The sequence below is a fragment of the Urocitellus parryii genome, chromosome 9, assembly GCF_045843805.1.
Source record: "Urocitellus parryii isolate mUroPar1 chromosome 9, mUroPar1.hap1, whole genome shotgun sequence".
NCBI classification, from domain to species: Eukaryota; Metazoa; Chordata; class Mammalia; order Rodentia; family Sciuridae; genus Urocitellus; species Urocitellus parryii.
This window is the reverse complement of record NC_135539.1, coordinates 51,709,163-51,733,383: the sequence shown is the minus strand read 5'-3', so window position 1 is coordinate 51,733,383 and position 24,221 is coordinate 51,709,163. Positions and strand designations below refer to the sequence as shown.

Below are 24,221 nucleotides of genomic sequence, written 5' to 3'. Positions count from 1 at the left end.
CTCCCATGAGCATCTTTGTCTTTTTTCTGGAAATTTGTTTTGCTTTTATTTTTGAAGACTATTTTCTATGGATATATAATTCCACATTGAAGTCTTGTTTTTTCCTAGTTCATTGAAGATTTTATTCTCATGTTTTCTGGCTTCCATTATTGAGCTGAAAATGGAACTGTCATTTTATTCTTTCAGAGTAGTTTTTCTCTTTTACTGGTAGCTTTTAAGATCTTGTTTCTGGGGGCTGGGGCTGGGGCTCGGGCTCGGGCTCGGGCTCGGGCTCAGGCTCAGGCTCAGGCTCAGGCTCAGGCTCAGGCTCAGCAGTAGCACACTTACCTGGCAATGTGTGAGACACTGGGTTTGATTCTCAGCACTGCATATAAATAAACAACAAAAAAAAGTCTATTAACAACTAAACATATATATATATAGATAGATAGATAGATATAGTTTATATATATGATCTTGTTTCTGCAGTTTCACTATGATATGACTTAGGTGAAGGTATCTTTTTTATTTCATGATAGGACTTTGTTTGGAACTCTTGAATTGAATGAGTCCCATATTTCACCAGTTCTTGCAAGTGCTGAGGAATATCACCTCAGCCACATTTTTTCCTCCTTCTTCTTCTTCTAGAACTTTTGTTAGATGAATGTTTAATTGTGCTTGTTCTGTTTGCCTGAGCTTCATTCTCAGTGTTCCCAGATCTCACTCCTGTTCACTTATTTTCTTTTTATCTGTTCCTTTTTTGATGTTAAACTAATACTTAAAAAATTTTTAACTATTATCTTATTTCTTTGGAAGAGTTTCCCCATCTTTTTTACATTAAAAAGCTTAAACCTACAAAAAGTTGCAAGAATAATAGAGTGAGCATCAATATACCATACGTTCATCTAGATTTACCAGTTGTTAACATTTTGTCACATTTGCTTTCTCTCTCCTTTCCTCCATTTCCCCAGCATGCACACAAACGTGCATAATTTTCTTCTGAACAATTTGAAGCTGACAATGTTTTTTATTCCCTGAGGGCAAGCATATTTTCCAGCAAAAACTACGTTTATCAAACCTCAGAATTTAATATTGGCATATTATAATGCAAAGATTATAGTCAAGTGTTTTTCATTTGTCAAGTATTAGCCTATAAAGTTGTTTCTTTGCAGTGATGGATCATATATTGCATTTATTTGTCATCTCTCTCTTTAGTCTTATATATATATATTTTGTTAATCCTAGTACATAAAATTTTTGAAAGCCTAATTATTACATCTGGTTTTTTTTTTGCCTACTCTTTCATTGTGAGAGTTTTTTAATATGTGTGTGTCTTTTAGTTGAGATTATAGTTCTTGGAAATTCATAAGTAGGAAGTCTTTAATGAATTGAAAGTTAGTTTCTTCAGAGAGGATTTGCTTTTGCTTCTGCCAGATGCCCAGAGAACCTAGTATCCCATGAATATTTAAAACTAAATCTTGAACTATAGTTTTCACACACCATCTGGGTGGTAGTAATTTTGGATTGTAATAAGACTGCCTTGTGTTTAAGCACTCTGCCTTCTCTCCCAGTTATTGGGGAAGATTCTGTGATTTCTCTAGTGTAGAATAAAGGGAAAGGATTTGTTTCCAGCTCACTCATAAACTGTGGGTAGAATTCTTTGCAGAGGGAGTGGTCCCAGCTCTGAATTATGAGGTATCCTTTTAGTTTCCCAACTTTGGTAGTCCTGACTTTGGTTCCCCAACACTTCTTCATCGCCTTAAAAACCAATAACTAATGTTCTTATGTGGGGCCTAGAAAATGCCTTCAAGGAGACAGCCAGGCTTTTTATTCTATTTAACACTCTGGATTCTTGCTTTTTTGACCTCTGAGTCTGTCATTTTTCCTCCCTCCCTCTCAGGGATTGAACCTGGGGGATGTTTAACCACTGAACCACATGCCAAACTCTTTATTTTTTGAGACAGGGTCTCATTAAGTTGCTGAGGCTGGTCTTGAACTTGAGATCCTTCTACCTCAGCATTCCAAATCACTGGTGTGTACCCCCATGGCTAACTCTTAACCTCGTGCTCTTTGATAATTGGATTGAATGGATTGGTTGATTGATAGATATTGGGGATTGCTCAGGGATGCTTTACCACTGTGCTATATCCCCAGCCCTTTTTATTTTTTTGGAGACAGGGTCTTACTAGGTTGCTTAGGACCTCAGTAGGTTGCTGGGGCTGACCGCAAGCTTGTAATCCTTCAGCCTCAGCCTTCCTAATTTGGGGATCACAGGCATGCATCACCGTGCCTATCCAGCTCATTAATAATTTTTTAAAAAATTTAAGAAAATCAGCTGTTTTCATCCAGGTTACCAGATGAGATACATCCCTGCCATTTTTTTTTATATGAAATGCATATGATAGCCCCCTCATCTTTCTTAAGGGCACATTTGCTGCAGAATATACCCCAAAGTTATTGTGCCAGTCACCCACCTAAATGATAAACTGTCATCAAACAGCTGTTTTCTAGCTGTAGATATCAAGATCTTAAAGCTTCTCCTGATTCTACAGTGTAATAAAACATACCAAAATATTAGAGGTTACTTTTTATGGCTGAAGATAATATTTTACTTTATAAAAATTGGAAAATTATGATGTGCATTTTGTCAACTAAAAAGTTATGTTCATTAAAAAACTGATTTTGTGATTTTAATTATCTCTTAATTTTACTAATTAAATGACACTTTTCTTTTTTCAGTTTCTAAAACTTTGTGTGTGTGTGTGTGTGTGTGTGTTTCTGGGATTTGAACCCAGGGCCTCCTGCATGCCAGGCAAGCACTTTATCACTGAGCTATAGCCTCAGCCCCATCTAAAAGTCCCTCCCCCCAAAAAAAAAAATTACTGGAGGGGGTAGGGAATGAAGAATCTTTTTTTTTTAATGCATTTTTTAGTTGTCAATGGACCTTTATTTTACTTAGTTGTATGTGGTGCTAAGAATCGAACCCAGTGCCTCACACATGCTTGGCAAATACTCGAGCATTGAACTACAACCCCTGCCCTGTTTTCCATTTTTTAAAAGTGTTATCATTGCAAAACACAGCTTACTTTATGTAGTATTTGTGCACAATTCTCTATGTCAGTTTTTGTGAACATACTGACATAAGGGCTGGTATATCTTTACAACATTGAGAAACTGTCCAGCATGGTTTTTTAGGCCACGTTATAGTGGTAGAAGATAGCCTGAGTAAGGTTTAATTGCAGAAAATATTTTAGCTAAGGTTAATAGGAAGAGTCATCACACTAATAAATAATTGTTGAAGGAATTAAGTTTAATAAAGTGGTACCTCTTGTTTGTTAATAAACTTCAAAAATTGTTGTTTTCTCAGTCCTCTAACTTCTCTGCCATGTCCATGCATGCTTATATTACTTCATATCGAATTTCTAATCTTTCTGCGTTGTATCTGAATTTTCTGAATATTATTACTTCTTATTTTGAAGTTTAGTTTACAGTATTCTTTTATAAGCATTTGGTTGAGTGAATTAGGATAATTTGCCATTAAATGAGAACATAAAATACAGTGTCACAAAGGCTTTTTCACAAAATGCCTTTTTCCATCTCCTTCTCCCATATACTTTTAAAAAAAATAGTTAAAGGTATATTTATTTGCCAGGCATTTGTTTCAGTACTCATGATATAGAGATGAGCAAGAATTTTTAAGAAACACAATCTAATGAAATCCCCTCATCTCTATCTTCATTTTCATGTAGACATTTATACCCATTCACACCCCTGTCAGTTTTTAATATGAGATTTCAATTTGAAAGCAGCATTAAATAGAAAGTAGCATTTTATCACTCGTCAGTCTGAAAACAATGTTTTCAGTTTTATTGGTAAATTCTGCGAGGATTGCGTTAATGTGATAAAATAACTAAGAATTTTCAATTTTACCTCACCATTTACAATGTATTATTTAAAGACTTTATAATTTGTTTTGAAAATTAAATATTCAAATACATTTAAGATATTTGCCAAGTATTACTTATAGCCAAATAAATTCAATCTTCTCAGTTTTCAGTTGCTGAATATTTATATTCAAAAAAGAAAACTCCTTATTTTTCTGACTATTTATAGCTTCTTTCATCAGAAGAAAACTACCACAGCATTTGTTACAGCCAGTCAGATAGTCAGTGTGGTTCTCCTCCAAGGGGTTGGTCAGAAGAGTTGGATGAACGTGGGCATACCTTATATACCAGTGACTATACTAATGAAAAGGTACTTTCTTTTTTTCTCATCTGGTATTTCTTGGCAGAAGTATGTCATAAAGAGTTGTATACTGAAATTTTAATAGTTTTTTAAAAATTCAGGAAAATGTTTGCCATTGTAATTCTATAATCATGCACTTGACAACATGAAAACAGTATACTGATTCATGGTTTTAAACTACTACGATGATAGGATTTTTGTGGTGTTGATAATTCAATACAGACCAGCTTTTAAAGAATAGACCAATTGTTATTTGTTTAGATTTTCTCAATAAGCATATTTCTTTAGGAGTAATTTTTTGGAAATTGCTTTCTCAACCTACCATTTTTATACAGTGTCACTGCTTATATATTTTTTCTCATTACAACCAGATTTGTATAAAACCCATGAATCTAGTATTTTATGATTAATTGATTTGGCAGTGAATATTGGAGCTTTGTGTGTATATTACATCTGGTACCATTTAAGAAAGTAACTGGTTGGTGGTGCTAGTTTATAGAGAGAGTAGACTCTTGGAAATAAACAGAGTAGGGCTTTATCTTTCTTCCTCACCTCAATTATTTGACACCAGAACAGTTGGAAGTGGCAGTTTTCATTTATATCACAATCTAGATCATATGATTGTATTTGATTGTATCAGTAACCATTAGTGTCTTTCCTCCCTCATATTCCCTGTATTACACTGCATGAAGTTCTCCTGTTCCTGATATCTAAAGTGTATTGAGTAAAATGCATTGGCTAAGGGAAGCAGGGCCTAAGAGTTTGTGTGAAGTGAGATTTACATTGTTAGCTTTCATACTTAAACATTGAAAAACAATTTATTTTGTTAATGTCTCAAACCTGTTTTTAGGATGGGAGTATATCTGTGTTCCTGTATATATGTACATCATATGTTTTTATGTCATATGTTTCTTGTTATGTTGTTAAGAAGTGCTTGAATCACTAGCCTAAAGTTTGAGGAAAGAGAAAATTCACATTAATATTGAGTATTATATTCATTCTTACCAAACTTAAAATGCAAGTCTATTGGTATAACTTTGTTAATTTTTTTGCAGTTTTCTTGAGTAAGTAAAATAAAATTCATTAAAAAAATAACGTCTAGTATCTTTAGTAGTAGCAGCTTAAACTCACTTTTATGTAAATATTTTAAAACCTATTATGTTTTTATAGTGGCTCAAGCATGTTGACGATCAAGGTAGACAGTATTACTACAGTGCGGATGGATCTCGGTCAGAATGGGAATTACCAAAGGTAATAACTTCAATAGTGAACTTCTGTTTCAAGTAGTAGATGAAATGATATCTTAAGACAGTTTCAGCAGACTTGTTTTTAAATTATTATTTAACTTTCTAAAAAGTAGGAAGACTTAAGTTTTTGAAATTTCTTTGAGAATCTTGTATCTCATTTAATTTTTCTAAGATGTTCAGTCATCTTCAAAATTCTATTACTGCAATATTATTACTAATGCTTCAATACTGACTGTTCGTATTCAGAAATTCTTTTTGTTTAGCTTGAAATGGTCTTTCATTATTTCTGAAGAATTTTCTTCAGTACCAGTAGTGCCATCTTGTATCTAGTTGGCCTGAGTTTTCTACAAGAAAGTAGTCTTGGGCTGGGATTGTGGCTCAGCGGTAGAGTGCTCGCTGCATGTGCGAGGCCCTAGGTTCAATCCTCAGCACCACATAAAAAAATAAATAAAATAAAGGTATTGTGTCCAACTACAACTAAAAAATAAATATTAAAAAAAGAAAGTAGTCTTATTAATTTTTAAGAGAAACCAAAGTGACTAAATATTTAAGATTATCCTCTTAATGTAAATGCGTGTTATAATTGAGTCAGTGTTATAATTGAGAGAGGCAGCATGTAGTATGATCTTATAGGGCTTTGAGTAGATTCTCAGTTTTTGAGAGAGGAAGGAGCTGAGTTACATCAGAATCTCAAAGGATGGTTCTGTAGCAACAAGTGCTGGGTGTCTTGTGATCAATGTGTAGTCCTCAGTTTTATGATATTATTTCATCTTCTGCCATCATTTGCACTTAGGATAGAGTATTAGAATGTCTTGGCAATTTCATGAACTCATAATTAAATCATTTACAGAGAGGAGATATGAGGAAACAGGGAAAATATTATAGAAACTTTACTTAGTGCAGTTTGGGCTGTATAATAAAGACAACTGCAGATTAAATTCTGTATCTTAAGAAATTTATACTTAATAAAGCCTGAGGTAATTTCTGTCAGCAATGCTTAAAATGCCCAATGCAAATACTAGAAATTTAATTTAACTACTATTTTCTGGAATTCATCCTCGGTGTTCAGTGCTATTGTCTTTAAAGAAGTTTGTTACGAACTTGGAAAGAACGGTGTTCATATAACTACTAAGTAAAATGTGTGTGTGCGTGTGTGTACATACATAATGTAGTTCAGTATCAGGAATAGGGAACCACAAAAACTACTAGACAAGGAGGAAGAATTTGTAAAGAGAAATAAAAGGGTGAATGAAGAGAGGGGAGAGAAAACCAAAATTATCTCCCACTAAAAATTAAGTCTGTGGTTTAAAATTGCAAATAAAATGTGTGAAGAAATATAATGCTACCGTCACAAGAAATTAAGAATGAGAACATTTTACTCCAGATGAAAGTAATTTTCTTAATAACTTAAAGACTTAAGTATACATGATGACCAGAGTTAAAGGCTTTCATTTTTAAAGATGGAGAAATTATGATAAAGAAATATGAATATGGTAATAAATAAATTAGCAATCTTCAAGATGAAAAAGATGGTCATTGAAATAAAAATGTAGTAGATAGCATAAGCTCTAGACAGAGGGACAGGAAAATAACAAATATGAAAAGATAGTTAAAAGAATTGAGCTATGGGTTGAAATTTTCCTGTATTTGTGTACTAGGAATTCTAAAAGAAGAGAGTAGAGGAAATGGTGGAGAAACGATATTTGAATATTCCTGGGCATTTCTAAAGTTGAAAGAAGGCATGCGTTTTTAACTAAAAAATCTACCATGAATACTGATTAGGATATATAATAAATCTCCTTTTTGTAATCCTGTACCCACTCTGGGATGGGTGAGGTGCTGCCTGTGCTGTTGTTCATTTAGTGCATGGTGAGGATAATTCACATGCTGCTTGCATTCAGTGTGGGGTTGGTTAGTCAGCAGGGCTCTTTCCTCACAGTCTCCATAGCACCCACATCGGGTTAGAAGGGTGCTGTTTCATTAGTGCTGGTTAGGGATGGCTGATAGGGCTCCATCCTCCATCCTGCATTAACTCATGATGCAGAAGAATATGCTTTCTTTTGTGCTGGTCACCCAGAATAGAGCAGCAGAATGAAGGTAAGCACAGAACTACAAGACAAGGAGGAAGTATTGATATAGGAAGGTCCTGAAATGGGAGGGCAATGATAACTGAAGAAAACTTGGAAAGTCCGGAATAAAAGAAAGGGTGAATATCTGAGGAGATTGTTATCCTGAGTTTTTAAAATTATGTTTGAAATTTGAAACAAAAAATATAACATTTCTAAAGTGTAAAACTCATGTAGAGATGATATGTAAGACAACTATATCATAAAGGGGGAAGAGCAAAGAAATGTCATTATTGGTAAGATTTCTGTATTCTACTTGAAACAGTAAAACGTTGATACTATTAGACTGTGATAAAGTGTGTATTATAATACCTAGAGCAAGTACTATAACAAGAAAGATTTAAGAAGCTAGATTTATTAAAATATAGCAGTAAAAATTGCTCAAGTAGCTCATAGGAAGAAAAAGAAACAAGAATGGTAAACAGGTAAATGGTTAACAGATAATAAAATGGCACACTTAAATTCTAACAAAAAATAATCTCTCAAATCTACAATAAGACTCATGCTTTATGGTGAGATTACAGAAGCTTTCCCCATAGAGCTAGGAATTAGAAGCAAGAATTTTTTGACCACTGCTTCTATTCAACAATTAAGTGAGGAAATAATAGAATTTAAAAGGACGAGATAAAATTGTACTTTTGATTATTACAAAGTCCAAGAGAATCTAAACTTAAAACTGATGAGGGTTCTGCAAAGATGCTAAATATAAAACCAACATAAAAATTACCCATTTCTCCAGTAAAAAGTCATCTTGAAATGTGATAGGAATAAAAATCCTACTTAACATTTTTAGCTACAGCAATAAGTGTTATATAACTAAGAATATTCCTATTAAAGTTCTATAGAACATTAAAACCCTTGAATTAGGAGCTTTGTTTTCTAAAAATATTCAAATAAGTCTTCATGTTCACTGCAGTCCTATTTGATACCTCCTCTCTCACTACTTTTTGGGACTGATTTTGAAATTTATACTTGTAAACAAAGGTCTGTGAAGAGCTAAAATATTCCTGATTAGAAGAATTGGAAGTTGGGCAGGGGGCATTGAGTTCCTGCTAGTGATTTAACTTAGGATAGTAAGGGCACATGTGTAGATAGAGATACAGACCTGTGGAATAGAATAGAAAACTCAGATGTGCCAGTACAAAGCAATGGGCAAGGCAAAGACCATCCAGTAAATGTCACTAAAATTATTGGTTATTCATTTGAAAAATGTAAACTAAAAGTAGGTCTTGATCTTACTTCATGTGAAGTTCAATCTGAGTTGAATAATAGAAGTATATACCAAGGAATATCTTTGACTTCACAGAAGGAAGGATTGCTTAAACAGAACCTAGAAGCTCTCTTATAAAAGGAAAGATTGCCAAATATTACCATGATAAAACTAAACACAGTGGCTAAAATTCCACACATAAAAAAATACCATAAACAAATGGAGAAAATGAGCTACAGACCAGAAAAAAGATTATATACCACAGAAAGATATAGAAACCAGAATATATAAAGACCTTTCTAGTTCTCTCTATATACACCAGTAAGTGAAAAACACAGTTGAAAATAGGGAAAATATATGAGTAAGCATGATACAGAAGAGGAAATATTCAATAAATATCTGAAAAGTTGTTCAAATTTACAAGTAATCAGAAAAATGTTAATTACCATGAGACAGTATTTCACCCTTCGGATAAATTTTAAAGAATATATGTGTATACATCGGGCTGGGGTTGTGGCTCAGTGGTAGAGCATGTGTAAGGTACTGGGTTCTATTCTCAGCACCACATATAAATAAATAAAATAAAGGTCCATCAACAGCTAATAAAAATATCTTTAAGAAAAGAATATATGTGTCTGTATTTGTGTGTGTGAACACACAAATTTATAGCTGGGGAGGCAGGGGGAAAATGGAACATGGATGTTGTGGACAGAGGGCCTTTAGTGTGTCTGTAATATTTTATTTCTTTTATTTTTCTTTTTTGCTACTGGTAAGAAAATTGAACTCAGGGGCACCAAACCACTGAGCCACATCCCCAGACCATTTTTTTTTTCAGTTATTGATAAATCTTTATTTTATTTTATTTTATTTTTACGTGGTGCTAAGGATCAAACCTAGTGCCTCACAAATGCTAGACAAGCACTCTGCCACTGAGCCACAGCCCCAGGCCTCCCCAGACCCTTTTAATATTTTATTTGCAGTCAGTGTCTTTCTAAGTTGCTGGGTCTGGCTTTGACCTCGAGATTCTCTTGCCTCAGTCTCCGGAGCTGCTGGGATTACAGGAGTGCACCACCATGCCTGGCAACATTTTATTTCTTTAGGGAAAAAAATACCTGAAGCATTTCTTAATATGACAAAGGTCAATGGTGGGTTCCTGTTGTACTCTCTATTTTTGCAGATATGTTTAAAATAATTTAAAACAAAATCTCAGTTAAAATTCTTTAAGAAAAAAATAGAAGTTCCTAAGGGAAACAATTTTTAAAAAATAGGTGTGCCTTGGGGCTGGAGTTGTGGCTCAGGGGTAGAGTGCTTGCCTACCACGTCCAAGACCCTGGGTTTGATCCTCAACACCACATAAAAATAAATAAAGCTATTGTGTCCATCTACAACCAAAAAATAAATATGTAAAAAAAAAAAAAGTAGGTGTGTCTTTGTGTCTGTTTTAACTATGGGGATTTTCTTCTCAAATTATGTGCTCCTTACTACTAGCTTCTGTTATTTTACATCTAACATTTACTTCCTTTATGCCTTATTTGCTTTTATAAATATGTTGTTGCTTATAAATTTATGAACACATTTAAAATTGTAATAATTACTCAGTTTAATTTTACATTATTTTTGTTGTCATATAGAAAGGATTTCTAAATTGTAGTAATTATAGGCTTAAAAGCTAGGTTAGCTTCCAGTAAAGTTTATACACAGGCTTACATACAACTACACATTTTAATTATCATTAGTGATGATTCTACTGCAGGGAAGATATAGCACTCTATAGTAATTGTGTCTTTTTATACCTAGAGACATCTGACACAGAATTTTGTGGGGGAGAGGGGGTGCTTTAAACATCATCATTGTTTAGTCTAGAATTATCCTTTGTGAACTTGATAGTCTTAAGACTATTGATTGTCAGTTAATTAAAACTGTATGTGATTGACTGGCTATGGCAAATTTTAATGTCGAGAAGGAAATAAGAGCTTTGGGAGACATTTGGGAAGGCCTGGATGGACTAGTTTGGAGTGTTAATAAGTGACATATTGCGGAGAGGAGGATCTTGGAAGATTTTTTAGTGGTAAAACATCCCTAACATATAATTTTAAAATTATAATGAGGGTCATTACAAGTTAAGATTTGCTGGACGGTTTTAGGGGTGAGAGGAGTGGATATCAGGTATCCTTTGGTTTGAGGAGAAGAATTTATCTGTTAAAAGTAGATTATTTTGTCTTTTGTGAGGGAGGGTAGAGGGTACCAGGGATTGAACTCAGGGGCCACTGAGCCATATCCCCAGCCCTGTTTTGTATTTTATTTATAGACAGGGTCTCACTGAGATGCTTAGGCCCTTGCTCTTGCTAAGGCTGGCTTTGAACTTGCGGTCCTCCTGCCTTGGCCTCCCAGCTTTTGGGATGACAGGTGTGCTCCACCATATTTTATCATTTTTATTATAATTTATTGAAATTTCCTACATAAGACAGCATGACTCTTAAGGCCTTATGTCTCTCAGATGTTTTTTTTTTTCTTGGTGATCTACATGTAATATCAATTCTTACATGATTTAATATCTTACTGGTCATGTGTTTTTAATTTTATGTGTAGCAATGTTTTTAGTTTTATATGTGGTAATGATTACCTATCTTTGTAGGCAAACAGTGTGTTCAGAATTGACTTTTAGAAGTAGTATCATCACTTTAGAAAAACAAATGTATTCTGACCTTAATGAAAACAAAAACAAAACCTAAAACCCCAATTCCCCCTTTTTTGTCATTTTTTTCAAAGTACAGTCTAAGCGCTTTATTGCATATGTCATTTTTTATTAGCAGGCATTAATTCTACAAATTAATGGAATTTGGCATGCATGCATTGATGATGTCCCTCCTGCTCTTCTGCACTCTGTTGTCCCTCCAGTTCTAAAGTCCCTAATTGTTCCTTTTCTACCTTCAGGTTATTTTGTTTGTCTGTTTGTTTCCACATATGAGAAAATATGTGGTACTTATCTTTCTGTGCCTGATTTAGTTTGCTTAGCAGGGTGACCTCTAGTGCCATCCATTGGCCTGCAAATGACAAGATTTCATTTTTCTTTTTGGTTGAACATTCCATTCCACATTGTGTATATATGCCATATTTCTTATATACATTCATTTGTTGATGGACACCTAAGCTGATTACATTTCTTGGCTTATAGTAAAGAATACTATACTCAACATGTGTATGTAGGTGTCACTTGTATGCTGACATTATTTTCTTTATATAAATACCCAGGAGGAGAATAACTGGATCATAGGGTAGTTCTCTTTTTAGTTTTCTGCGGAACCTCACACCAATATTGTATAAGATTTGCTTTTTCTCCACATTCTTTCCAGCATTGTTTTTGTTTTTTAAATAATAGCCATTTAGGCTGGGGATGTGGCTCAAGCGGTAGCGCGCTCGCCTGGCATGCGTGTGGCCCGGGTTTGATCCTCAGCACCACATACAAACAAAGATGTTGTGTCCTCCAAAAACTAAAAAATAAATATTAAAATTCTCTCTCTCTTCTCTCCTCTCTCTCTCTCTTTCACTCTTTTTAAAAATAATAATAATAATAATAGCCATTCTAATGGGTGAGATGGAATTTCACTATGGGTTTGATTTGTATCTCTGTTATGACAACAGATGTTGAGCATTTTCCATGTTTTTATTGGCCATTTGTACTTCTCTTGAGTGTCTGTTCATATTATTTGCCCACTTTTTGGTTGATTACTTGGCCTTTTTTGTTGTTGTTGTTTGAGTTCTATATATATTCTGGTTATTAAACCTCTATCAGATGAACACTGACAAAGGTTTCCTCCAATTCTGTACATTGTCTTTTTACTCTATTGTTTCCATAGCCATACAAAAGCTTTTTAATTTGATATAATCCTATTCATTAACCCTTTGCTTTTGTTCCCTGAGCTATTAGAGTCCTGTTCAAGAAATTATTGTCTGTGCCAATATCTTGAAGTATTTTCATAGTGGTTTCAAGGTTTTAGGTCAAAGATGAGAAAACTGAAGCTGAAAAATTTTGTATCCCTCTACTTTATTCGATTTGTTTTATCAATTCTAAATATCTTTTGATCAGTGGTGTTAGTCTGGTAAAATTCAGTAGTGAGTTCATTTGGTCCTGGTCTCTTCTTCATTGAGCAGCTTTATTACTTCTTTAATCACATTCCGTGCTATTGATCTGTTATAGTTTTTCAATATATTCCCAAATGATCCTTTGAATTTTAGTGGTATCTGTTGTAGTATGTTATTTTCAGATTTAATTTTTTTTCTCTTTTTGGTTAGTTTAGCCAAAAGTTTGCCAATTTTGTTTATCTCTTCAAAGAAGTAGCTCTGTTTCATTGATGCTTTAAATTTTATCTCTATTTCATTGATTTCTGCTTTGATCTTTATTATTTCTTTATTAATTTGTGAATGGTTTGTTCTTATTTTCCTAAGACCGTGAGATATATTATTACATTATATATTTGAGATCTATCTCTTCTTTTTTTTTTTTTTTTTTTGTAGGCACTCATTGTTATAAAACTCTCATTTTAGTACTGCTTTCACTGTATCCATCAGGTTCTGGTATGTTATGTTTCCATTTTCATTTGATTCAAGGAATTTTTAAATTTCCTATCTGATTTCTTTAATAACCTATAGTGACCTGCTATTTTTAATATTGTGTTGTTCAGTTTCTATGTGTTTGTATAATTTCTGCAGTTTCTTTTGCTATTGTTCATTCCGCTGTGATCAAATAAGTAAATAGCAAGAAATTATTTCAGTTTTTTTAAAAAATTTAAAGACTTGCTTTGTGGCCTAATATGTGGTCTCTTTTGGAAACAGTTCCATGTGCTAATGAAAAGAATGTGTATTTTGCAGCTGTTGGATGAAATATTTTGTAGATATCTAATAAGCCCATTTTTTACAGTACAAATTAGCTGTTATGTTTCTCTGTTGACCTTTTGTTTTGTTGATCTATTTGTTGGTTAAAGTGGGGTATTGAAATTATTCATTATTTCTATCTTGGGGCCTATCTTTCCCTTCATATCTATATTTTATAAAATTGTGTGTTTGTCTTATAAAATTATGTGCTTTAATGCAAACTCTTAAATATACGAATACTATTGTGTATATTGAAGCATGATTTTTAAAACTTAAACCAAAAGTTAAATTCAAGTAATAAGTAACCTTAAAAAATAAGTTTGTCTAGTGACATTCTTTTATAAATTATGACAGATAATATTTATTGAGAATATACTGCCAGGGAAACATTTATACATTTTTATACTTTGTTTACTCTTTAGAACAACTCTATGAATGAGATGATGTTTCTGTTGAATCTGTTTTTGCAATTGAAAAAAATTTAGATTAGATATTTTATAAAAGATAACAATAAACCGAGTCTCTTCACTACCAAAATCTATAATCTTGTCAGTTGTGTTATAGTGCTAGTCAAAGATAAGAAAACTGAAGCTGAAAAATTTATGGTTGTGTCATATGTTGAAGTTCACCTAGTAGTCATGTGTTATTTGGAACCAGCATATTAGATTTTGCTTTTGTTTCTATTTATGAAGTAAATTTTCTTTTTTTTAGTACAATCCTTCAGCCCAGCAGCAAAGAGAAATAATTAAAAGTAGGAGCTTGGACAGGCGGCTGCAAGAACCAATAGTATTAACAAAGTGGAGACATAGCACCATTGTATTGGACACCAATGACAAGGTAGGATTTTCAGGGGGAGATCTGATTGAGAATTTTGGCAAGATCTTTGTGCATTATATTGTGCAGTGAGTTTAACCATTTTTACTAATATTTCATTTTATGTAATATTTCTGTTAAATATGATTTTTGCTAGAACATTTGATTTCTGTTGAACTAACTTAAGTTTTTGATCTGCACATGTGATAAAATGTTACGATAATGTATTATCGTCTTCTTAACTAAATTGGCTGCCTTAGTGAATATTTTCATATATTTAGTATCAGTTTGTTATGGAATAGGTTTTGGACTTGAGTTTTTACATTTTTGTGCAATGAATTGACTTCTCTGTGGATTAATAGTTGTATATATGTATATATACACACGTTTTACACATTTGAACCCAGTAGGTGACAAATTTTTTTGATCCTATCATTTTCAGGTCAAACTTCTGTTACCCTTGTATGTCTTCAGTCTCTAGGTGGTTTCATATTAATTTTCGACTGGAATCCTACTCCATTTTGTTTCCCTAAATGCTGTGTGCACAAAGTGCTTGCTTCTTTTATCATTCTGAGAAATGATGTCCTCTGTTGCTGAGAAGTGGTGTTTTCTGTTTCACATAGGGGATGAATTTTGGTGCAAACAACGCAAAGGACTTAAATCTTTACAATATGGTTTCATTTTTGGGATGGAGTAGGCATGTTTTCTGTATTTTTCCCTGCATTTTTAAGGTGAAAAAAAAAAAGAAAGAAACCTTAAGGCGTATTTCTTTTTATTTGGATACTTCTAGTTTTAAATTGCTTGTATAAAAAAAAATTGATTTCAATTGCTCAGTCAAAACAAGTGTAGTATTTTGGTAATACAAGTGACTATATAAAATTATTCTTTACATGTTACAAAGTAGACTTGTGGAGCTACAGAAATAATCTATTCACATTCTGTGTTATGCAATTGAATGTAGAAGGCATTTTAAAGAATGTCCTTCTTGAGTCTATATTATTGAACACAGGCTTGAAAATATTTTTAGGATTGAGATTAGCGTAGGCAGGTAAAATTTCTGGAGACTTGTAATAGATAAATTCAGTCAACTAATCAGATTACTATTCAGAGTATATAGAAATTCTTAAACATCACATATAATACTTGAGGGCAAAAGCCATGGTTAAACTACCTCCACTGCCTCTTCAGACTAGAAGAAATAAGATAGATGGTTATTTGGTGATAAGTTTCTTTATTTAAATCTCCCTTGGGATTTCTTTTCCATCTATTTACTAAAGCAACTTGTATGAAATTCTATTTCCTTTTTCAAGAATGTGATTGTCTTGAGACCAGAGATTACTTATTTTTAATAAAATTGTCTTTGCCCCCCATCTTAAACTTTGTAAACAAATTTGTAGCTAAATGCTTCAATAAGTAAATTCTTCTATTTAAAAATAGGGCAGACTTTGAAGTTATGAGAAAAGGGACTAAACTAGAGCAAACTAGCTGATATGTAATAAGGGATGAGAGTATATGTAATTTGAAATATAATCAAAGAAGCTTAATATTGTATATTCATCTGGGAGATAACCTTGGAGGAGGAGGTATGTGTGTGTATGACTGTGTATGTGTGAGTGGATCTTTTTTGTTTCTGCTTATGTATGGTTATTACTAAAACTGTTATTTGTAAATAACTAAGACATTTATACACACACATAAATGTATAAGTGTAGAATTGTTTTATGTTTATAATAGCTATAATTGTTATGCATACATCATTACTTCATTTGTGGGTTTTATTTCTATAGGACTGACAATGCTTTAAAAAAACAAATTAGAAATAAGCTTTCATTTTATTCAGTTACTTATTTTCTAGTTAGTGAATCTTTCCTTTTTCTCAGACTTATTTAATAATAAACACTCTTGTAGAAGGCAAGAAATTGATCTGAGAATGTCAGAAAAAAATGAGTATAAAGGAGATTTGGACAATAAGTTTAATTCCTTCTTGTAATGACATTTTTGTAGATCTTAATATTTTCTCCACTGATAGTGTGGGCCTTGGGCTTGGTTAGTAAATTGTCCCTTCAAAGGTTTCCCTGTGAACTTTCATTGCTGTGTGGAATTAATGGTTTTTGCATTGTTAATTAAAGCAAATTCTGATATGTTATCCATGCCTTTTCCAGTTTCATAAGAAAACTGGAATGATAGAAATTTGGAGATGAATATTTGAAGGCATTGTTTGGCTTGATATAAAAATTGATAACAAATTAGTAAATGGTTTTTCTGATTCTCTTTTTTCCTAAAATTATTCAAAGCATCTAAATGAGAAAGGAGAAAATTTAAATACTGCCAAAAAAGTTTTCAGTTTTATCATCCATGAATCATCCTGTAAACATCTGTAGGAGAAATGCATACTATTTTTAATTTTGACCAAGTTTTCTTATTAAACATGTCCTTACAGGTTTGTTTGTTTGTACTGGGAGTTAAACTCAAGGGAGCTTTACCACTGAGCTACTACTTCCCTAGTCCTTTTTATCTTTTATTTTAAGACGGAGTCTCACTAAGTTGCTAAGGCTAGACTGACACCTGCAATCTTCCTGCCTCAGCCCTTCCAAATCACTCGGATTACCAGTGTGTGCCACCATGCCCAGTTCCTGGTTTGCTCTTGAGATATTCTTGTAGGCTTGGACATTAAAATATTTTTCCTTTTGAGTTATTAATCTTTCAGTCTTAGATTTTGTTTTTACCTATTTTTAATCTTGCTCATTTCTAATCATTGGGAAACTAGCTATAAATTACTTTACTAATAGGAATTTAATTTAATTTCTCATATAGCTATCAGTGACTAAAGTAAAATTTTATTTTGGCAGTTACCAAGTATTCCTATGGATATTTACACCTACCATATCAACATCAAGTTGGTTGGTGACCAATATATATTTATCCATAGGAGTTTAGATTTTAGTTATTTTAAATATAGTTAATTCAGTTGGGTATGGTAGTGCATACTTATGACTCCAGTTACTTGGAAGGCGAAAGCAGGAGGATCAAAAGTTTGAGGATAGCCTGGGCAACATAGCAAGACCCTGTCTCACAATAAACTTTAAAAAGCCTGAAAATGTAGCTCAGTGTTAGAACATTTGCCTAGCATGTGTGGGTCCCTGGGTTCAACTCCAGTACTGGGGGAAAAAAATTCAAACTGGTATGTAAAATCATAATTTTAAGCCAATGTACATCATTTATTTTGAGTAATTCCTTGACCATTATTTTAATTAATTAAACTAATTGCTATAAATTTTGCTGTGTTTCATAAATACCTGTAGTTTTCAAATCAGTATCCTATGAGTTTTAGAGCTGAATTTAGGAAGGTAAAATGACAAGGAAAAAATTTTCTCAACTGCTTTATTAAGCTCTCCCATTATGAGTACAGGGAAAAATAGATTTATATAAGATAGAGTAACTTTTTTCATTACTTATTTCTTGTAGGAATCTCCAAGTGCCTCAAAACCCTGCTTTCCTGAAAATGAATCTTCTCCCTCTTCACCAAAGCACCAAGATCCAGTTAGTATGATAGAAACATACAGTATAATATAGTTCAGTTATTTCAATTAGTTTCAATAAATCAGTTTTCTCTAAATATAATGTTTAAATGTATCTTGGCATTTTATTGATAGGAAAGCCCCCTTTTGTACAAAATAAACCATGATTAATTTATATATATTTTTACGTGACAAATTTATATTTGGTTTTTAAAAATAAATATAAAAATTCCTAGAGGATACTATTGAATTATACTTTTCTTCTGGATACAGTGGCATACACCTGTAATTCAAGGCTGAGGCAGGAAGATCGAGTTAGAGACCAACCTTGGCAACATAGCAAAACCCATCTTAAAAAAGAGTTGTAGCTCAGTGGTAAAACACTCCTGTGTTCAACCCCAGTACTGGGGGTGAGGAGGAAAGACAGACAGACACACACACACACACCCTCCCTTTTTACCTCAGACCAGCAGTCTAAGGTAAGATGCATCTTCCTCCACTTCTAATGAGCATAGACACTCTTCTTTTTCTGTGCTGTAAATTTCATTGTTCAGTCTGTGCTGGATGAATATTGTTGATAATGTGTCTCTATTGTAAATTTTCCTTCAAATTCTCTTCTGACATCCATCTAACTTGAACAGAGTTTTACTCAAACTCTCATTTCATTCCTTCACAGTCTGCCTTGTCGTGCTGATCTTGCTATTGCCCTTTGTTGGTTTCCCTGTTCTTTTAGAATTAAGTGTAAATTTTTTAATTAGGTCAAGAAGACTGTGCAAGCTCTGGCTTTTGACTGCTTCTTCAGCCTCAGCTCGTACCCTCCCTCATCTTCCCTTCTTGCTTATTTTCCTCTTGCTTCACTATCTTTTTTCAGTCCCTCAAGGGAGCCTACTTTTCATCTCCAGGCTATTAAACTTGTTGTTTCCTCTGCCCACTGACCATTTCTTTCTCACATCTTTGTCTGATCAATTTATTAGGGTTCAATTCAAACTTTGCTTTTTCATAGAATTTTATTCTAATCCTCTAGATTAGATGAGGTTTTCCTATGATTATCTTTTAGAATTTAATTATACTTTAGTTAATATCATAAAAAAGGAGTAACTCTTTTCAATAGGAACCTCTGACTCTCTGTTAGTGTCATCTTTCGGAACACAGTGTCTGCAGTTACCTACTACAGGGTTATATAATAACTTCTCAGTAAACATTCATTGAATGAATAAATGAAACTAAAGCTTTTTAAAAGACATTTTTATTTTTACTTTCCCATTTTATGAAATTATGATAGACTATTATTTTTTAATCAGACTTTAGATTTCTTAGAGGTAAAGCTTTCCCAGATAACCTTTCACATTCTTTTTTAATTCATCAGTCTTTTGTGGTCCCTATCCACATTGTACACATTTTCTTTTTTTCTTATTTTTAATTAGTACTTAGTAATTAGATATTTATTGGATACAGTGTGATGTTCAAAGTATACTTTGAGTAATGATCAAATCAGGTTAATTAGCGTATCTATCTCAAACTTTAAAACACACACACACACACACACACACACACACATTTCTAGGATTGGCTTAAGCAATCTCCCTGTGTGGGATGGACATTGGCTTTTCTGTACATGGAGCCAAATCCTGTACCTCTTTAAAAACTCACTCTTTTAGGAGGCCATGCCAAACTAGTCTCATGTAATAAAAATGGTCTCCTCTTTATTTCTGAACTTCTAAGTCATGTATTGCATTGAATAAATACAAGTTATTTTATGTACCCCAAGTCTCTCTACGAGATAGATAGAAGGTATGTTTTTTTTTACTCTATATTTTTTGTGTTATCTAACACAATGTTAGGTACATAAACATGATTTTAGTTTTGCCAAGAATTACTGTTATGAATCTAAGGCACACTGTTACTATAATACTTTTAATTGGTCAGTTCATATGGGAAAAAAATCAAAAAATACTTTATAATTTATTTTAAACAAAGGTAATATACAATTTCTCTTTCATAGATATGTTTTGATAAAAAGGAATTTCTAGGCAGTTATAAACCTTGTATATGAAATTTCTAGGACTGTTTACAAATTATTTCCCCACCCTTTTATCCATTTTCTAAAGACCTTCTCCTGGATTAATGGTACCCTCTGATGGCCATCACTGGGAACTACCTCACCAATGCTTCTTATATAGCCAAAGGCCATTCTTTTTCACATAAACAAATGGCATTGTTTCCTTCCTGGATGTTTCTTTTCCCCCATTTTGTCTTAGCCTCCCTCATTGAGTCTTTTGCCCCTTAGATTTGTCTTTCTTCCCTGTACCCTCAAGTTCCCTCCTCTCTGCTTGCTTTGTGACCTAGTCTTGCCCCTCCTACTCTTATCCAATTACTACAAGGAGACATTTTCCTCCTCTTTCTTTGTAAGTTAAAATATGGTTTTGGATAAAGGCTTAGTGATAAGAAAAAGGAAATTACAAATTTAGAAAAGTGTACCATATCTAGTTATCCAGTTAAATACCTGATGTCACCTTAAAAATCTAAGCAAATTGTCCATGTACCTCATCAATCTCCTCTAATTAAACAAAATTTGTATTTTTGGTTTTTACATAAGCATTATTATTTTCATAGTCTCTTAAAATCTTTTTTAAATAGGCAGTGTATAAGCTTCTTAAAATATTAATAGTTTATTTTTCTACAGTATGGATTAAATAGGCTTCTGTGGGCTGACCTAAGAAGCTGTTCTTTATTTGTCCCAGTGTGCCTGTGAGAGAGTGCACTTAAAAAGGTCCCGATTACTGAATGCTGGATAAAATTGGATAATTTGTTCTACTGAATAATTTGGAAACTTGAGCTTTTGATTTTGCCTTCCAGTTACACTATTAAAATGTATTAACCATTTTGGAGAAAAGCACATTTCAACACTTTTTTAAAAAGACTATTAACAGACAAATTTGCTGTTTCTTTCATTGAATATTACTTATTCTAAGGACTTTTTTTTAAAATGTGATTTGAATATTTAACTTGTTATAATACTGGCCCTTGGACTTTTTTTTAAATTGTGTTGAAAATCACATAAAATTAACCACCAACCATTTTAAAGTGCACAGTCCCATGGGATCCAGTATTACAAACTTGTTTGTTAAAATTTAACTGTAGTTGGCTAGTCCTTATTAATATGAAGTTCACTTTGTAGTATCAAATAGCTACCATATTAAAGTATAAATTTGGGCATATTTTACAAGCTCTAAGATGTTTTTATGGTGTTATTTCAGTAAGAAACAAATACATTGGTTGATTTTGAATTATATTTTATAGTAAATGTATACAGGGTAGTATGAAATTTTTTTAAAAAATTGATGTAATTTTAGGAAATATTTTCCCTAAATCTCTCACCTGTATATACAACATATATTATCCACATATGTCAAATTTAAGCATTTTTGTCAAACTTAAAAACTTTGGTGTTTAAAAGTTAAGGCTTTGTTTACTGTGTCACTGACCTTCTCTTATGTTTGTTTCATGTTACAGCACTATTAACTTGTTGGAAAATTACTTCAAGGAATATATACTGAATACAAACTACATGCTAGATGCAGTCCCAAGCACTGGTCATACATTGATGAACATAACAGATGTGGTCCCAACTTATGACCTCGTAGAATAGACAGTGGACAAAAATATGTGCACAATAGTACACAATACTAAACTTTACATTAAGCATGTCATAGTCCATTTGGGCTGCTGTAACAAAAGCAGTTATAAACAAGATATCTTGTTAAAATTAGAAATTTTATTTTCACAGGTCTGAAAACTAGGAATTCCAAATCACTGGTAGATTTGGTATCTGCCAAGACCCTACTCCTTGATTCTTAGATTTGTACCGTCTTGGTCTGTCCCATGGCAAAAAGGGCAGGGGTTACTTTTACAAGGACACTGATTCCTATCATGAGACTCTACCTTCATGATCCAGTGAGGCCCCCCCACCCCCCAACCCCCACCCAAAGGCCCCATCTCCAAGTAGCATCACACTGGAACTTGGGTTTCAACGTACAGAATTTGGAGGACATAAATATACAGTCTATGGTAAAGTGCAAGGAGGGAATCAAACTGGGGCAGTAGTAAATAACGTCAGATTACTTACTAGTTAAGAGAAGGGAAAGAACTTGTGCTTTAGAAGGGTCAAGTTTCTTGGAAAAGTGACATTGCAACAAAGGTCCCTTCATCTACTTAGTTGCTCAAGCTTGGTGTTTTCCCCAAGTTCCTCCCTTTTCCCCAGAATCCTCCCTTTTTGAAACACTCACATCCGGTTCCTATCATCTTTGCTTTCTAAATTTCTCATAAATTTGGCCCCATTTTTCTCTCACTGTCATCGCACTAGTTCAGGTCTTTGTCATTTCTTATAGTAATTATTAGATATCATTCTAGTTGGTTCCCAATCCTGCCACTCTTTTCTTAGTCTGTTGTTTCAAAACTGTCTCATTTCTTGCCATTTTTCCATCTTACCCCATGTTTTGAGGGAAATTAAAAAGGCCCTCAAATATGTTAGGCTATCTAGCTTCCATGCCTTTTGTTATTTTCCTCTCCTGTCATTTCCATCTTGCTAACTCCTACTCCTTAGCTCCAGGGTCTGCTTTTCTAGGAAACTGTGTCTGATTGCCTTCTCTCTCTATGTAATTTTCATAGCACTTAATACATTGTGCATTCTTTTTTGTGTTTTTTTAAAATACATTCAGATATGGCAAATTTTATTCTTAATTGATGTTTAAGTTAGAGTGTTTAATTGAGAGCATTAGTACTTGGGTCTTGATCCTTGTTGAGAATTGGTGAAAGCTCTTTACCCTTTTGAACAGTTCATATACATGAACAATTTTGCACTGCTTTCCATTCATCTGTTGACCCAGGTGAGAGCCCCGGAAGTAGATAATCTCTCTTGTCCTTAGATTGTCATTCATTTTTCTTCTTGTTTTGATGCCTGCATATCCTTCTTGCCTTTGTTTATTTTATACAATTCCAGCAGTGACACTTTTTATGCCTCTTTCCAGTTCCAGTTTACATAACCAGTGCCTAGCCACTCATGTTAATGTTGTTATTTACTTCCCATATTATTGAAGATTTCCCCATGCTTCTAAGGGAATAGGAACAGTAAATTGAGAATGCTTTTATTTAATATCTTTTACATACTTAATTTGTATAACTGAAGTTTTTGTTGATAGACAAAGAGTTCTTATGAAAAGTATCTAGGGAGAGCATATAACTATGCTTTATGGAAAAAATTAGTGAAAACTACCTATAGGTTATTTATGAGTTCTAGTATAAAAAAAAAATAGCCATTTTTCAGCTTTATCTACTGATAGTGAATTTTTATAAGACTGAAAACTTTCAACATTATCTTTAGATATATTGAGAAAATACTCAAATATTACATTTGTCTCCTGTATTAAAAAAAGATTTATATTTTCTGATTAAGATACATTAAAAAAAATAGGGCTGGGGATGTGGCTCAAGCGGTAGCACGCTCGCCTGGCATGCGTGCTGCCCGGGGTTCGGTCCTCAGCACCACATTTAAAAAAAAAAAAAAAAGATGTTGTGTCCGCCGAAAAAACTAAAAAATAAATATTAAAATTCTCTCTCTCTCTTTAAAATTAAAAAAAAAGATAACATTGAAAAAATATAGCTGAAGAATCAGTCAATTTCTGAATTGAGAATGTGTTTTCTATGTGAATGTGTTTCAGTTTAAAATTGTCACATGTGCACATAAGTATTTACTAATGATAATTACTATAGGCACCAGTACTCATTTAGATTAAATTCATTTGAATATAAAATGCTAAGGCAGTGAGAAGGTGCTTTTTTATTTTAATCTGGAAGAATTTTAAGATAACATTTAATTGGTATAATGGCTTTTGCCTTTATAGAATCTGATGATAAAGCTTGTGTCACCGTTTTTGGCATCAGTTAGCTAATCTAGTTTTTTTAAAGCTCAGTTCACCATGTGGTGTGTTTAATGAAACACTGAGATTTTTATGCCACATTAAAGCCAGTTCTATGCAGAGTACCACTTACTTTTGGGTAATTTAATAGTAGCTGCATTTTGTTCTACCTAATTATTTTTACATTCTGACAATGTGTTAGCATAACTGAATATTTTTCAGATTTTCTTTTTTTTTGTGTGTGTGTGTGGTATTTAGCATCACTGCATTGTTTCACTTTCTTTGAATAAGAAAAT

The 24,221-nt window shown here is 33.1% G+C and overlaps 1 protein-coding gene across 1 annotated transcript in view; it reads left to right on the top strand.

The window, feature by feature from the left end:
* The window catches only part of Arhgap12 (Rho GTPase activating protein 12), a 116,422-nt gene that overhangs the window by 69,237 nt on the left and 22,964 nt on the right, over positions 1-24,221 (top strand). The window contains exons 5-8 of the mRNA XM_026402334.2: positions 4,093-4,233; positions 5,395-5,475; positions 14,391-14,516; positions 17,958-18,032. Coding sequence (XP_026258119.1) covers positions 4,093-4,233; positions 5,395-5,475; positions 14,391-14,516; positions 17,958-18,032 — 423 coding nt within the window. The remainder of the gene's footprint in view (positions 1-4,092; positions 4,234-5,394; positions 5,476-14,390; positions 14,517-17,957; positions 18,033-24,221) is intronic.